The sequence below is a fragment of the Mytilus trossulus genome, chromosome 7 (assembly GCF_036588685.1).
Source record: "Mytilus trossulus isolate FHL-02 chromosome 7, PNRI_Mtr1.1.1.hap1, whole genome shotgun sequence".
NCBI lineage: Eukaryota > Metazoa > Mollusca > Bivalvia > Mytilida > Mytilidae > Mytilus > Mytilus trossulus.
Window position 1 is genome coordinate 49,224,863 of NC_086379.1, and position 14,568 is coordinate 49,239,430.

Consider the following 14,568-nt stretch of genomic DNA (forward strand, 5'->3'; position numbering starts at 1 on the left):
CTGTTGTCAACACACAATTCATATGGAAGAAACAAAAATTGAATTGAGTGTGTAATATGTGAACGCAACTAATGTATCTCAGATCGTGTACAAAGAATGGGATAATTTTAGAGGAGATTATTTTTTATTTTCATTTTTTTTTTTAAAGTATACAGTTTAAACTTATACTAGCAATGAACACTGAACTCTCCTGGATCTTGATATTGAAATGTTTAATGGTAAGCTTGATACCAAAATATCTGATAAAGAAGATGATATTCATTTCCTATTGTTAATTATTCATTTGTCATCTTATGGTGGTTGTATATCTGAACTTGTTCGATTCGCTCGTTTTTGATTCCAACAAAAGAATCTCAGCATTATTGAAAAAAAAACCACCAGGGTTTTCGATATCACAAACTAGTCAACACATTCCCGAAATTATATCATCGGTACAAAAATATCATATGTAAATATAAATAAACATGCAGACATCTTATACGTTCAGGGCTTTCACATTCATTATTTTATGGTTATATTCTTTACACAGTACATAAATGTCGTCATTCATCTCAAAAGGCTAACCAAACCTTTAGATAAACTTATTTGGAAAGGATATTATAGTAAAGTCAATAAGGATTATTGAATAACCCAGAGAGTCTTTGCATCGGAAATTAACACATGTATTCGAAAACCAGTTGTTCTTCTCATATGTTTTATGATGGTATTATACTAAACCCCTAAAGAGAGGATTGTGCTTGGTTTAAATATGTTGAAGACACAATCTCTTAATCAGTTTAATAGAGGTCTGTTCCTGCCATGTCAGTTTATGATAGTAGTTCCTTGTTCATTTAAGTATCATAGTTATTTTTTTTTAGTTTATTTTGTTACATGTTCTGACATTGGACTCGGATATTTTTAACTAAGTTTTATTGTGCGTCTTGCTATGTGTTTCTTTATGCTACATTGGCTAAAGGTATTCGGGGAGGGTTGAGATCACACACAACATATCTTATCCCGATGCATTGTCACGTCTGTCCCAAGTCAGGCGCCTCTGGCCTGTGTTAGTATTGTATGGTTTACTTAAAAATTTAATTCATTTTTATGTTTTTGAATTCAGTGTGACGGTGATTTTTACAATAGAAAAAAAGAAATATTATGAGGGCCAGTTGAGAATGACCTACGAGTTCGGGATTTTCTTGCTGCGTTGGAGACCAATTTGTGGTTTAAGGCTGTTGTCTGCTGTTTGGTCGGGTTTTTTTTCTTTGACATATTCCCTATTTCCATTCTCAATTTTAATGTGAATACGTTAAAAGTCACATTTTGTCAAATGTGTAAACTGTTGTGCATCGAAAATATATATCTTTATTATTAATTTGCATTCATTATTACTTAAAACAATTGTACATATCGATAATTGACTATACATTATTGACAGACGAAACGTCACATAGATCATTAACATTTATTTTAAAGATACATTTTTCAAGTGTTGCGGAAATATTTAAACATTTTCAATATTACCTCGCGTTATGTAAGGGACATAATAATTTCCGTCCACTTGAAACTGATTATACCAATATATCAAAACGAAGATGGATTTTAAAAGAGAAGGTAAATAATTTTGTATATCTATAGGAAAAGGTAGAATAACGAAAATACTTAACCTCAAGGAAATTTCAAAACAGAAAAATCCTTTATTAAATGGCAAAATCATATGTTCAAACACATCAAAGGGTTGGAGAAAAAAAAACTTTTCATATTCCTAATTTGGTACAGGCATTTTCTTAAGTAGAAAATGGTGGATTAAACCTTGTTCATATATTTTTGTTTATAATTTACACTTAATGAATTGAGTAAATACTCTTTTAACTTCAAACAGATGATAAAGGTGATAAACAGGAGTAAAACAAATATTAACAAATAGTCACACATATTTAATGTTTATATTCCAAAAGACCATATACCAGAATAACCTACCCTTTTCAAACAAAATGACAAAAAAAATACAAGTTATCGATCACGTGAGAGTGTCTTTTCTTAGGCCGTGTTCACATTGACCTAACTTCGGTGTTGTGTTAGTGTAACTCACACGTAAACTAAACACAATTGCGTTCCCATTGATAAAACTCAATGTTTACATGTAGTTTAAATCATGTTTTATCTACACACAGTCGATAGTCAATATAGGCCTTGTGTAGGTTAATTGTACACAAAAGTAGGCATTTAGGACATTAGTTTTACCGTGTATATATTTAAGGAGGAGACTATTTTTGAGTAAAATTGATATTTTTGATAATTATTAGTATATAGTTCTTTACAGAAATTGTTGTCTAAATTTTACAGATTTTTTTTGTTAATAAAAAATAACGTACTTTATTAACCCCTGATCAAGACTCAAAGCAGCACCATTGCCCTGTTCCTTTACCAAATACTCCTTGGAGAAGAAATACCATTTGAAACACAGAAAAGATAAAAATGTAGTGATCCAAATTATCTTTTTTTTCGGCTGTAAGCAAGCTGCTGCAGCTAACGTTTTCTTATGCGTAATCGAGACATCTCTAGTATATTCAAACTATTGCAAATTATAAAAATGGTTTTTATAAAGTAGCAACCTCTTAAATAAAAAAAAAAGGGGCAGGGTTAATTTTTTTTATCTGAGTCAGATTTTTTTTCGCGCGTACGTTTTTATTCCGTTTTTTTTCGATGCTGGTGATCAAATACTTTTTTTCAGTATTTAACACTATAATGTATGGGGAAACTCTTGATTCAGAATATTTTTTTTATCATCTGTATGACCAGATTTTTTTTTTTTTATCAAATTGGGGATCGGAATATTTCCATCCCCCCTTTTTGAAGTCAAATGGTCGTTCCCTTACCGCTAGAAAAATTGTCCGAAAACTTTGAATTCAGTTCTACGTTATGAACATTTAAATGACATATAGTTTACAAATGTGAACAAAACGTATGTACAGGTAGCTAAACAAGGTGTATATATGTGAACAAATGTAATGTTAAACCAGTGTACATTACGGTAAACTAATTGTAAACATGTTTACTGTACACAGCGTTTGGTGTGAACACGGCCTTAGACATTTTCATTTACAGATTGTTGATTGAGAAGTTTTGAGACTACTCATCCCCCTTTTTTGTCTCATTAAAATTTACAATTATAAATGATAGATGGACCAGTCACAAACAATTATGTGTAGAACATACAAATAACAAACTTTTATGACATTTAGTTGAAAGGTAAACAATAAGCTGGTAGAAATATGTAATTTGATCTGCTCTTACATATATCATACTAGTAACAAAACTGAAAGATATTCAATATCAAATACTTGGTTCGTGAATCTTAAATCCCACACATTTCACAAACAAGTTTTGCATAACATGTGTCACAAAAAAAAAATGATGTGCTTAAATTACTTTATTCTAAATTAATTCAAGGTCTTGACTACATATATGCTGGGTGCTATGGCAGATATAGGCCAAAAATATTCTCTCCATACTTTTATAAAAATTCAAGCCTGAATATGTCTCCATTTGTTTGTATGAGACACTGCCAAACAACATTGTCGATTCAAGAGTTCGGGATAACGGTAAGCACTTATAATTCAAAATATAATTTTTAAAACGTTTATGGCGTAAGGCCATCTAGCAGATTTTTAAATCCAAGAATAATAACAGATCAGTTATTATCGTGTTAAGCTTGTAGTGTTATATCTCCGCTTTTGATAAACAATGGCTTTATATTTTACATCAAAGGGCAATAGACTATCTTCTTGTACAACTTTGATACGAGATTTTCTGAAAACATTGTTGTGACGTCATTCTTTTGTTTTATCTGTTCTTTATTTCAGTGATGGGACTACCATATACATTTAAGAAACCATTATGTTACCCTCAGCTGTCCAATATTTTTAAGAATAATCCTCTACTTTCTTACAAATATTTGGCAGCTAAAGGTAGCATAATTCTTCTTCACAGGTAAACGATAGTTCAATCTCTGAAATAAAAAAAAAGTTAATTATCCCAATTGTTTTTATCATGTAAACAAAAAATACAACTTTTTTTTTATTAAAGTCACCTTCCAATACAAAAATGTTGTCACTCATCAAAACGGTTTCTTTAGGAAAATAATCACATTCAAATTGATTTCCAGCCCTTCTAATACTTATATCACAGACATTTTCTCATGTTTTTGGATTGTCTCTTTTAGCACTAATTCATAAACATGATAAAGTTGATTATGCTCGTTGTAAGTCTTGTTTCTGTTGCTTTTATGAATTTCATTTTCATAAGATTCATCCTCTTCCGTCTATAGGTTATCAAAACTGGCATCAGGTGTTGCTCTTAGTCTTCCTCACATCATTCCCAACAACAATAGAAATAAAAAAAAAACGATATAAAAGTAATGCTTCTAAAATTTGATAGATCATGGCCCGCAATATGAGGGCCATGAACAACATAAACCTTATCCTGGGTACAAAGTGCGAATCTAGAACTTTCTTCATGAACTAATGGCGTTGATTTACAAGTTGTTGTGTGTTTAAGTTTAATAGTATTGCTTAAATATGAATAGAATGCAACACTTTGCTTATAAACGACGATGAATATGGGAAGAAGATTAAAGGAAGACATTACCGCATTTTACCTGTCAAACAAACCAATCACGTGTCCGATTCTCACATCGGTCGCAGTGATCGTTTTATTAAAGATTTTTTTTGAAAAGAAAATCGAAACACGGACGGTTACATTAAAAAAAACATAAGGGACTCAATACACAAAAAAAGAAATAAAAAAAAGAGCGACATGACCTTTTAGAAAGAAAGAAAAAAACAGAAAAAGAGAAAGGGGGTAATTCAGGTGGTACCGTTTGGGTAAACAGTCATAGACTCTTGAAAATCCCAACAAAAGAATATAACAGATTGCATGGTGTTATCTCTTCCATTTGTTCATGTTAATGATATATTTGAAATAAAATCGACTGCGGTGCACTCGATATGCTTCAAGACGAACCTGTCTTCATATGCTATTCGTTTTTCTCTGTTACCTAGTAAAAAAACAAAACCCGAGAAGAAACAAGAAACTAATAGGAGAGGACTGCATTTTGAAATGTAAAATGTATATAGTTTGCCATTAATAGCTGATTTTACTATATTCTCTTTGTAATCCACACTCACACTGAAATAAAATGAATAATGCATCTGAATAGATTATGAAAACACATTTGATTTTAATCCAAAGTTTGAAACAATCACTAATAACGACATCTCTTTCTCCGTTTTTGCAGGAAGAATAAACTTTCATCACTTCGTCAATTTTGTAACACAAAACGCATGTAAAGGTATTTACGGAAAATATGAGTAGTCCTTGTGGATGCTAAAATTATGATACGCATACCCTGTGTCTTATGATTCATGTAGCAACACATGTTGTTTACCTTCAGCTGTATTTTCTTTTTTGTCTATTTTTTTTTTATATAAAGTTGACCCACTGTTTAAAGGGGCAAACATGAAGGATATATATTTTAATGTAAAGAAAGTTTATTCACATAACAATTTTCATACTTGATGAAAATAAATCTTTTCTTGCTTTTTCTTTTGTTTAACCTTTTTTTCGACGTGTTTAACAATGTTTTGGGTAAGATATAAGCCTCTCAGTCCATTTTGTAAAATATCAAACAAGAATTGACTGTTTGCGGCTTATATCCCTTACATAAAATACGTTGTTTGTAAAAAATGATTTACTTCTTAAACAGAGGATATTTATATGCCGATAACAGTCCATTTTGTAAAATACTGGACAGGTCTGAGGCCGCAGGCCGAAGACCTGTTTAATATATTACAGAATGGACTGTTAGAGGCTAATATTTTACATAAAACATTGTTTAACACGTCGAAAAAGGTAAAACAAAACAAAAAGCAGGTAAATTTTTTTTTTCATCAAGTAGGAAAATTGTTTTGTAAATAAACTTATTTACATTGAAATATATTCTTTATGTTGGCCTCTTTAACCAGTAGCTCAACTTAAAAAAAAGACAAAAAGAAAGTACATCTAAAGTTTAACAGCAGGTATTGCTATGTTCATGAGAAATAAGACACAGGGTATGCGTATTATGATTTTTGCGTGCACAAGGACTACTCATATTTTCCGCTCATGGTTTCCGTGAATACCTTTACGTGTGTTTTGTGTTTCATAATGGATAAATTGATTAAAGTATTTTATTAATGCCAAAAAGAAGAAAGATATGGCTTCATTAGTGATTGTCTTGTTTCAAACTTTGAATTACAATCAAACTGCGTATTCAGAATCTATTCAGATACATTATTTTAGTGTGGATTACAAAGAGGATATATCAGTTGTCAAAGCAGCTAATTATGGCAAGGTTTTGATAAATTATGTTTCAAACTGTAGTTCTTTTCTATTAGTTTCTTTTTCTTCTCGAAAAAAAAAGAATAGCATATGAAGAAAAGTTCTTGTTGAACTATATCGTGTGCACTGCAGTCGATATCTTTTCAAATAAAAACGAAAATATAACAACATGCAATCAGTGATATTTTATTGTTGGATTTTTAAAGATTGTTTACCAAAACGTTACCACCTGAATACCCCCCACTTTTTTCTGTTGTTTTCTCTCTCTGCAAGGTCGTATCGCTCATTTTTCGTCTATTTGTGTATTGAGTCCCTTGTCTTTTTTTAAATGTTTCCGAAACATAACTTTGTCTCAATTTTCTTTTGAAAAAAAAACACGTTTATAAAACGATCACTGCGAACAAAGTGCTAATCGGACACACGGTTGGTTTGTTTAACAGATAAAATGCGGTAATGTTTTCCTTTATTCTGTTTCTCATATTCACCGTTGTTCATAAGCGAAGTGTTGCATTATATTCATATTTAGGCAATAACTTTAAAAAAATTGTAAATCAACGCCGAAACCTGAAAATTCTAAAAAGTACGATAGTCCCCTAGTTCATGAAGGAAGTTATCGATTCGCACTTGGTAAACATGAAAAGGTTTAAGTTGTTCATGGCCGTTGTATTGCAGCATGATCTATCAAATTTTAGACGCATTACTTTATTGCATTTTCATATTCATTGTAGTTGAACATGATGCTATGATGCTAGGAAGAATAAGAGCAACACAAGAGGTTAATTTTGATAACCTAAGGACGAACGAGGATACATATTTTGAAAAAAAGAAATTCATTTATGTGATGAAAAAGATAAGGGAAATTAATAGTTTGTGTTTTATTTCAGCTTTAGCTGTCCAATATTTTTAAGACAAAAGAGGGATATTCTTAAAAATATTGGACAGTTAAAGATAACATAATGGTTTCTTACAAGTAAATGATCCTAGTCCAATCACTGAAATAAAGACCAGGTAAAACAGTAGAATGACGACACAACAACGTTTAAACTAAGTTGCGTGTAACAATTGTTCTCACAAATAACGATGGTTTAAGCTAACAAAAATACGCTATGTTAATCTATAATACTAAAATTACGAGGTCCAATTTGTCAGCCGTCATCACGTAAAAGCGACGAATCAAAGAATTAAACTTTATATATAACTAATATAGAATACAGGTGTAGATTAAAAATTACACCACTCCAAGCTCTTTTGTTTTCCGCGTCATTAATATTGCGAATAATTAGGAAGTTCCGGGTCGAGTTCGATACCGATACCAATAGTATATTCACCTGTTACCTATTACCTTATCTATACGTTCTGCATCTGACAGGCGCACCACCAAACAGTGTATTCATGATTAATATGCTATATACACTGGTCAGACTTATAATCACAGGGTTCACACTACTTAATTGTCAAATTGTTACCTATTGTAGTCTTTTAATCAGTAAGTCTTTCTAAGATTACAATACGAATACTAAAAATCTGCACTAAAAATAAGGCGTTTAGGTACAGTTTTCAATTTGTTAGCGGGCATGACGTAAAACAGCGAATCAAAGAATTTAACTTTATTATAACTATTATAGGACAATGCTGTTGATAAAAAAATACTCCATTCCAGGACCTTTTGTTTTCCAAATAATTAATATTACCATTAATTTATAAGTTCCAGTTCAACGGGTTCAAACAGAACGATTTGAAAGCAGAGAAAACTGTGTATCTTATAATCATATAGCAATACTAATACTAAAATAAGGCTTGCGCATAGATATATACTTTAATTCAGTCACGGACCCGTGATATCACGGGTGTGTTCTAGTGTTTTATTAATTTTGAAATGAATACTAAAGCTTTAAAATATTCAAAAAACCTGATTTTGCAAACGCTTACTCCAGCATTAAAAACTGATCTAAAAGTTTTCTGAAAAAAGTACTTTTGGATTCTTTTATACACTGATATCATTACAGGGTGGTGACGTATGCAGTTGTGGAGATAAGGATTATATCCCTTTTTGGAACCTCGCCGATAGAACTAGACTACCTGTCAAATTGAACGACAAAGAGTGTGATATATACTGTTCAAGTGATAAAGTTTACACGTGTGGTGGGAATTTCACGTTCTCTGTCTACAACATTGTAACAAGTAAGGAAATTATGTTCTTGTATAAAAAAAAATGATGTGTCTAAAACTCAAAAATATACAGTGTTACCTTTTTCAATTTAGCTTCTTTGTAATTGTTTTGTAGTTAAAATGAAGAATAGTTGGTGCATGTACATGATAGGAAATTTTATGACAGTTATTTGCAAAAGGCATAAATATGGAAATAATTCACCTCCTACATTATGTTGACACACGAGTCAATGGTATCTGATATAGTGAAAACAACCAATTTCTTCAATTTAAGATTTAAATCAAAACAAACATATCAATTTTGTAAACAATGATTCTGTACTCGTAACAACAACATTGTACTAGTATTTCAATGAACCATGTGTTTGCTGTTTTATTTTGGTCTATTGACGGCCGTACTATAACCTATAAATGTTGCTTTTTTATTATACACTTAAATAGAGAGTAGTCTCGTTGGTTCCAACAAACGACAACCAATGGACAGCTAGGTAGGTTCCTGTCTTTGGACAGGTGCATACAAATGCAGTAGATGTAAACATTTTAAAAGCATAAACCTTCATTTCGTGACCCGAATCAGAAGTGTACCATCATGAACATTACAACACAAAAAACACCACAATTAAATATTAATTAAATTACCTAAACTCGATCAAAAAGACAAATAGTCCAAAAACAAGTAAACATACAATGAACGAATATTTTTAATCTATGACACACTATAAAACACTAATTTGCTTTCGTATATGAGAAAAATATTGTCTATGTTACGCCATAAGTTAATATCTCATTGTAACCTTGTTTAAAATTAACATGTTTACGAATTGATAGTTCTCGATATGCTACTTTCACTACTCTTTGGAGAACGAAATTGATTATAATAATTATACTTTATTCCAAAGTTAACACATATTCAGCTTACAGAATATATGCTTATAATGCGAATAGTGTTACATACATTAAATCAAAGCAATTTTTAAAAACTACAAATTATAGAAGTATAAAAATTTAAATGTAACAGAAAACATATAAACAGTAAAACTTTAGCCAAACCAAAATTAAGGAAGTACCTGACACTTTAACTAAAATTAATTTGGCTCGTTTAATTTTCTTAAAATTTTAACAAAGTATTTACTTTGACCCTTTAACAAAAATATAAAAAATTGAAAACATTTGAACCAACCGTTTTATCAGAAAAATTACACTGTTTATATAGCAGTTTTACAAACACCAATTTTGATCATTGAAAAGCTTAATATTCCCTTAACCTGTTAATACCACAACGTAATTAAAACGTTTATATAACTTTACAGAATTATCTCCCTGTAGTGTTAGGTACCACCTTAAAACTATATGTACAATGAAGGAACAATGCCTCTAATCTTACAATAGTCGTTGCAATCATTCTTTCTAATGAAACTTCTCAATACACCGCATCTAATTTTATTATAATTTTAATAAATGCATGTATTAATGGGGGATGAAATATTGTTTGTGGCGCAATTGAAATAATAAATTGCGCAAATATAAATCATTGTTAACGTGGCTTTGAGATATACTATGAAATAATTCATGCATTGTGTTGGCTACCTTTAAAATATATGTATACATTTTACTCAAAGTATGTTATATATTGATTTTTAATATAAATTTCATTCTTTAAGACATAACAAAATCCACAGTGCCTCCATCCCACCCAGTAACACCACATTCTGAACGAAACAGTAATTATGCTGGTGAGTTTCATATTTAATGATATTGGAAAATAAATTATTTCTTTTTTGACATTTCTGTTTTCTCATTTAAAACGATCATGAGGACGTTTTGACTGTTTTGATATAGGACATATCAAGTATTAAGTCTCCATTGAGATTCTGATTTTAAAAAGACGTATAGTCGACTGATTTTTTTCAGTTTCTTCTAATGTTTTGCCGAAACGTTGTCGGCCCAGGTTATGAGAGGATTGGGCGCTAATACGTTTAACCATAATACATTTCATGTGTACCAATCCCATGTCAGAAGCCTCGCGTTCAGTAGTTAATCTCCGTTGTATTGTTTTATGGGTTAATTGTTTTGATACTAGTTACACCTTTCATTTATCTAAATGCATTGATTCATATTTTCAGGTCAGAGTATTGTTAAGCTATATAACTATATAAATATATAAAACTATACGGTATGGTTTTTTCTCATTATTCAAGACCAACTGTTTTATTTTAATGGCCGTGGTGAGTGTTTTCTCATTAAAACATTTTAGAAAAAATATATACGGTACAAAGTAATAATATAAGATCGTTGTTTTATTAATCTTACACAAAACCATGGAGATCGTCAAATCAAATAAAGGAAAATATTAACATAACTGTGACCTGTTGAACAAACTCAAAAACTAACTAGTAAAAATTTATGTATGCTGATGAGTTCGACGTTTAATTAAGTGCGTGGTATTTCTGATTACAAAACTACATTTTGTAGGTGGCATTGCTGGTGTTGCAGTAGGCTTGACTTTATTGCTGATGCTAGCAATACTAGTCGTATTGATAAGAAAACGGTAAATGTAATCAATGTTTGCACACACTGAATTTTTTAATCACTTGACCTTAATATGAAATATTGTGGATTCATTTATTTTCATGGCTACAAATTTCCTTGGATTAAGGAAAAATTACATGTTCGTGGATATTTAATTTCGTGATTTTGCCAAATTCTGCATACACATCTTCATTTTTACGGAATTGTTGTTAACCGTGCCCGGAAATTTAGAAATGATCCACGTAAACTTGTCGCCTCTTTAAATAAACTTATTCTAAAAGGTTACTAAAAAATGCCACTGTCATACAAGTGAGAGGTTTAGCGAGCTATACAACTAGGTTCAATTCATCATTTCTACATTAGAACATGCCTGTACCAAGTCAGGAATAGGACAGTTGTTATCCATTCGTTTGATGTGTTTGAACTTTTGATTTTGCCTTTTGATTTTTGCCTTTCCTTTTCCTTTTCTTTTCTGGAATTTTCCCAGGAGTTCAGTATTTTTGTGTTTTTACTCTTTACATATTCAACCCTTAATCTTGAATATTGTTTTATTGGTATAAATATTGATTTTGATATCAGTAAATTAAAAGCTAACTAAATATTACTATACGTTATATTCATATACATATTCATGGATCTGCAATCTGTCGATACCTGTAACTTGGCATTGCACAAGGTCATGTTTTTCTCTGGCTGTCTATGACGTCTTTAAACTAAATCCATTGGAAGTTGGATGTGTACGGATTGTTAGTTTAGTCTTAGATGCATGATTTTGTTATTAGTTGTCAGTGGCTTTGAACAATGTTGAACTAGTTGTCAGATAACTGCAAGTACTCTCAGATCTGTTAATTATGTCTTTTAGTGTCGGGATGTATAAGTACCCTGCCACGTCCACTTGTATTTTTGTCCATCTGATGAGTTAAGCCTTTTTCAACTGATTTTTATAGTTCGTTCTTATGTTGTACTGTTATACCGCTATCCAAGGTTAGGGGGGATCGGATCCCGCTAGCATGTTTAACCCCGCCACATTATTTATGTATGTGCCTGTCCTATGTCAGGAACCTGTAATTCAGTAGTTGTCGTTTGTGTATGTGTTACATATTTGTTTTTCGTTGATTTTTTTTACATAAATAAGGCTGTTAGTTTTCTCGTTTGAATTGTCTTACATTGCCTCATCCGGGCCTTTAAATTTATAGCTGACTATGCGGTATGGGCTTTGCTCATTGTTGAAGGCCATACGGTGACCTATCAATGTTAATGTCTATGTCATTTTGGTCTTTTGTGGATAGTTGTCTCGCAATTATACCATATTAGTATCTTCTTTTCTATGTATACACGCCTATATCGAATTTGCTATTCGTTGATGATTTAATTTTGTGATTAACCTGTACCCATTTAATCCACGAAAATTGGTATCCAACGAATAATAATGAATAAGTAGAGGTTGAATATACTTAAACAACCTCCAAACTCATCGGTTGAGATATTATTAAAAACGAACTAAAACAAAATACCTATAACAAATCTAACAGGAACAAACACAAATCTACATTTAGAATCTAAAGGTCATGTCAATTTCAACTCAGTCCGTTTAAGGTCGATTTGATTCATTCACTTGTGCATAACAAAGTTATTCCATTAAGGATCATAAACAAAGTGCTCTAGAAACGTTAACATCGCTATCAAATAAATCGTTAAGCTATTTTTTTGGTGATACGCAAATCAAATCTTGAAATTTCATTGTGATTATTAAGATAATTTCATGCGTTAAACGATACCTCAAAAACAGCACCAACGGTTGTGTTACGTACCAACCGTACCTGATACGTAGCAAATCGGTGTTAGACGCAAGAGGTTGAATGTCCCTTTGATTTATATCACCTCTTTTTAACATTTTTATTCTTATGTCAAAATAAAGCAATTTATCAAATGCTGCACTATATTTTATTCACATGCATGTTATCATTCACTCAGCTTTTATTGGTGAATTTATTATGGGCATCGCATATTTTGTACTGGCAGTGTGTTGTCAAAATCACACAATTAGACGGTACAAAACTTTTGCAACGTTATCGTTACAAAATTTAACACATATATTTCTATATCATGATTTCTTTTTAAAATTTAACACAGATATTTCTGTATAATGATTTCATTTCAAAATTTAGCAGAGATATTTCTATATCATGAATTCTTTTCAAAATTTGACACAGATATTTCTGTTTCATGATTTCGTTTCAAAAAATTTAAAAGAGATATTTCAATATCATGATTTCGTTTCAAAATTTAACACAGATATTTCTATATCATGATTTTTTTTCTTTTATATTATGAAAATCTTCCAATTTAGTAGTGTTGTTACCTTACATGTTGAAGGTCTAAGTCAAATGCAAAACGATCCGTGCAATCTTGTTCAAACACGAATGAGTCGGTGAGATATGACAACGTCCCACAATCTACACCAGGCGTTAACGGTCCTTATGCAACACTGACCGTAGCCAGTGATGGTCAGACATATGATGATCTAATGCCGACAGAAGAAACGTATGAAAATACCATAACAATTGCCACAAACCTTAAAGAGTCGACACAAGACACAAAACACAAGCAAAGAAAGAAGAAAAGGACAAACTGATGAAGTCATCAAATTGGTAACGTTCGTTGCTTTGGTTGGAACCAGCGACTGATATTTTCCCAAGAAAATTTGTTTGTGACGTTTACAACTTTATAATTGTTTAATGATCCATTGATTTTTTTTAGACTGCATTTACAAACTCGCAGAGGAAATGTTAATTTTTTGGTAAACATAGATCGCAAAAATAAATATGAACAATGTATTTTTTATTTGTTGTACTTTCTAATACACTAATAAAATTGAGAATGGAAATAGGGAATGTGTCAAAGAGACAACAACCCGACCAAATAAAAAACGACAGCAGAAGGTCACCAACAGGTCTTCAATGTAGCGAGAAATTCCCGCACCCGGAGGCGTCCTTCAGCTGGCCCCTAAACAAATATATACTAGTTCAGTGATAATGAACGCCATACTAATTTCCAAATTGTACACAAGAAACTAAAATTAAAATAATACAAGACTAACAAAGGCCAGAGGCTCCTGACTTGGGACAGGCGCAAAAATGCGGCGGGGTTAAACATGTTTGTGAGATCTCAACCCTCCCCCTATACCTCTAACCAATGTAGAAAAGTAAACGCATAACAATACGCACATTAAAATTTAGTTCAAGAGAAGTCCGAGTCTGATGTCAGAAGATGTAACCAAAGAAAATAAACAAAATGACAATAATACATAAATAACAACAGACTACTAGCAGTTAACTGACATGCCAGCTCCAGACTTCAATTAAACTGACTGAAAGAATATGATTTCATCATATGAACATCAGGCACAATCCTTCCCGTTAGGGGTTTAGTATCATACCATCATAACATATGTGAGAAGAACATAACCCGTGTCATGCCAACAACTGTTTTTTAGAATAAATGTGTTTA

General features: G+C 31.5%; 1 protein-coding gene across 1 annotated transcript; it reads left to right on the forward strand.

Annotated features, from left to right (window-relative positions):
- Nucleotides 1–1,468: 1,468 nt before the first annotated feature.
- On the forward strand, nt 1,469–13,895 carry LOC134725214 (uncharacterized). The gene is made up of 6 exons (XM_063588856.1): nt 1,469–1,593; nt 3,433–3,584; nt 8,367–8,541; nt 10,191–10,262; nt 11,002–11,077; nt 13,435–13,895. Exons 1-6 carry the CDS (start codon nt 1,575–1,577, stop codon nt 13,691–13,693), a joined length of 753 nt encoding a protein of 250 aa, XP_063444926.1. The 5' UTR covers nt 1,469–1,574; the 3' UTR covers nt 13,694–13,895.
- Nucleotides 13,896–14,568: the final 673 nt, after the last annotated feature.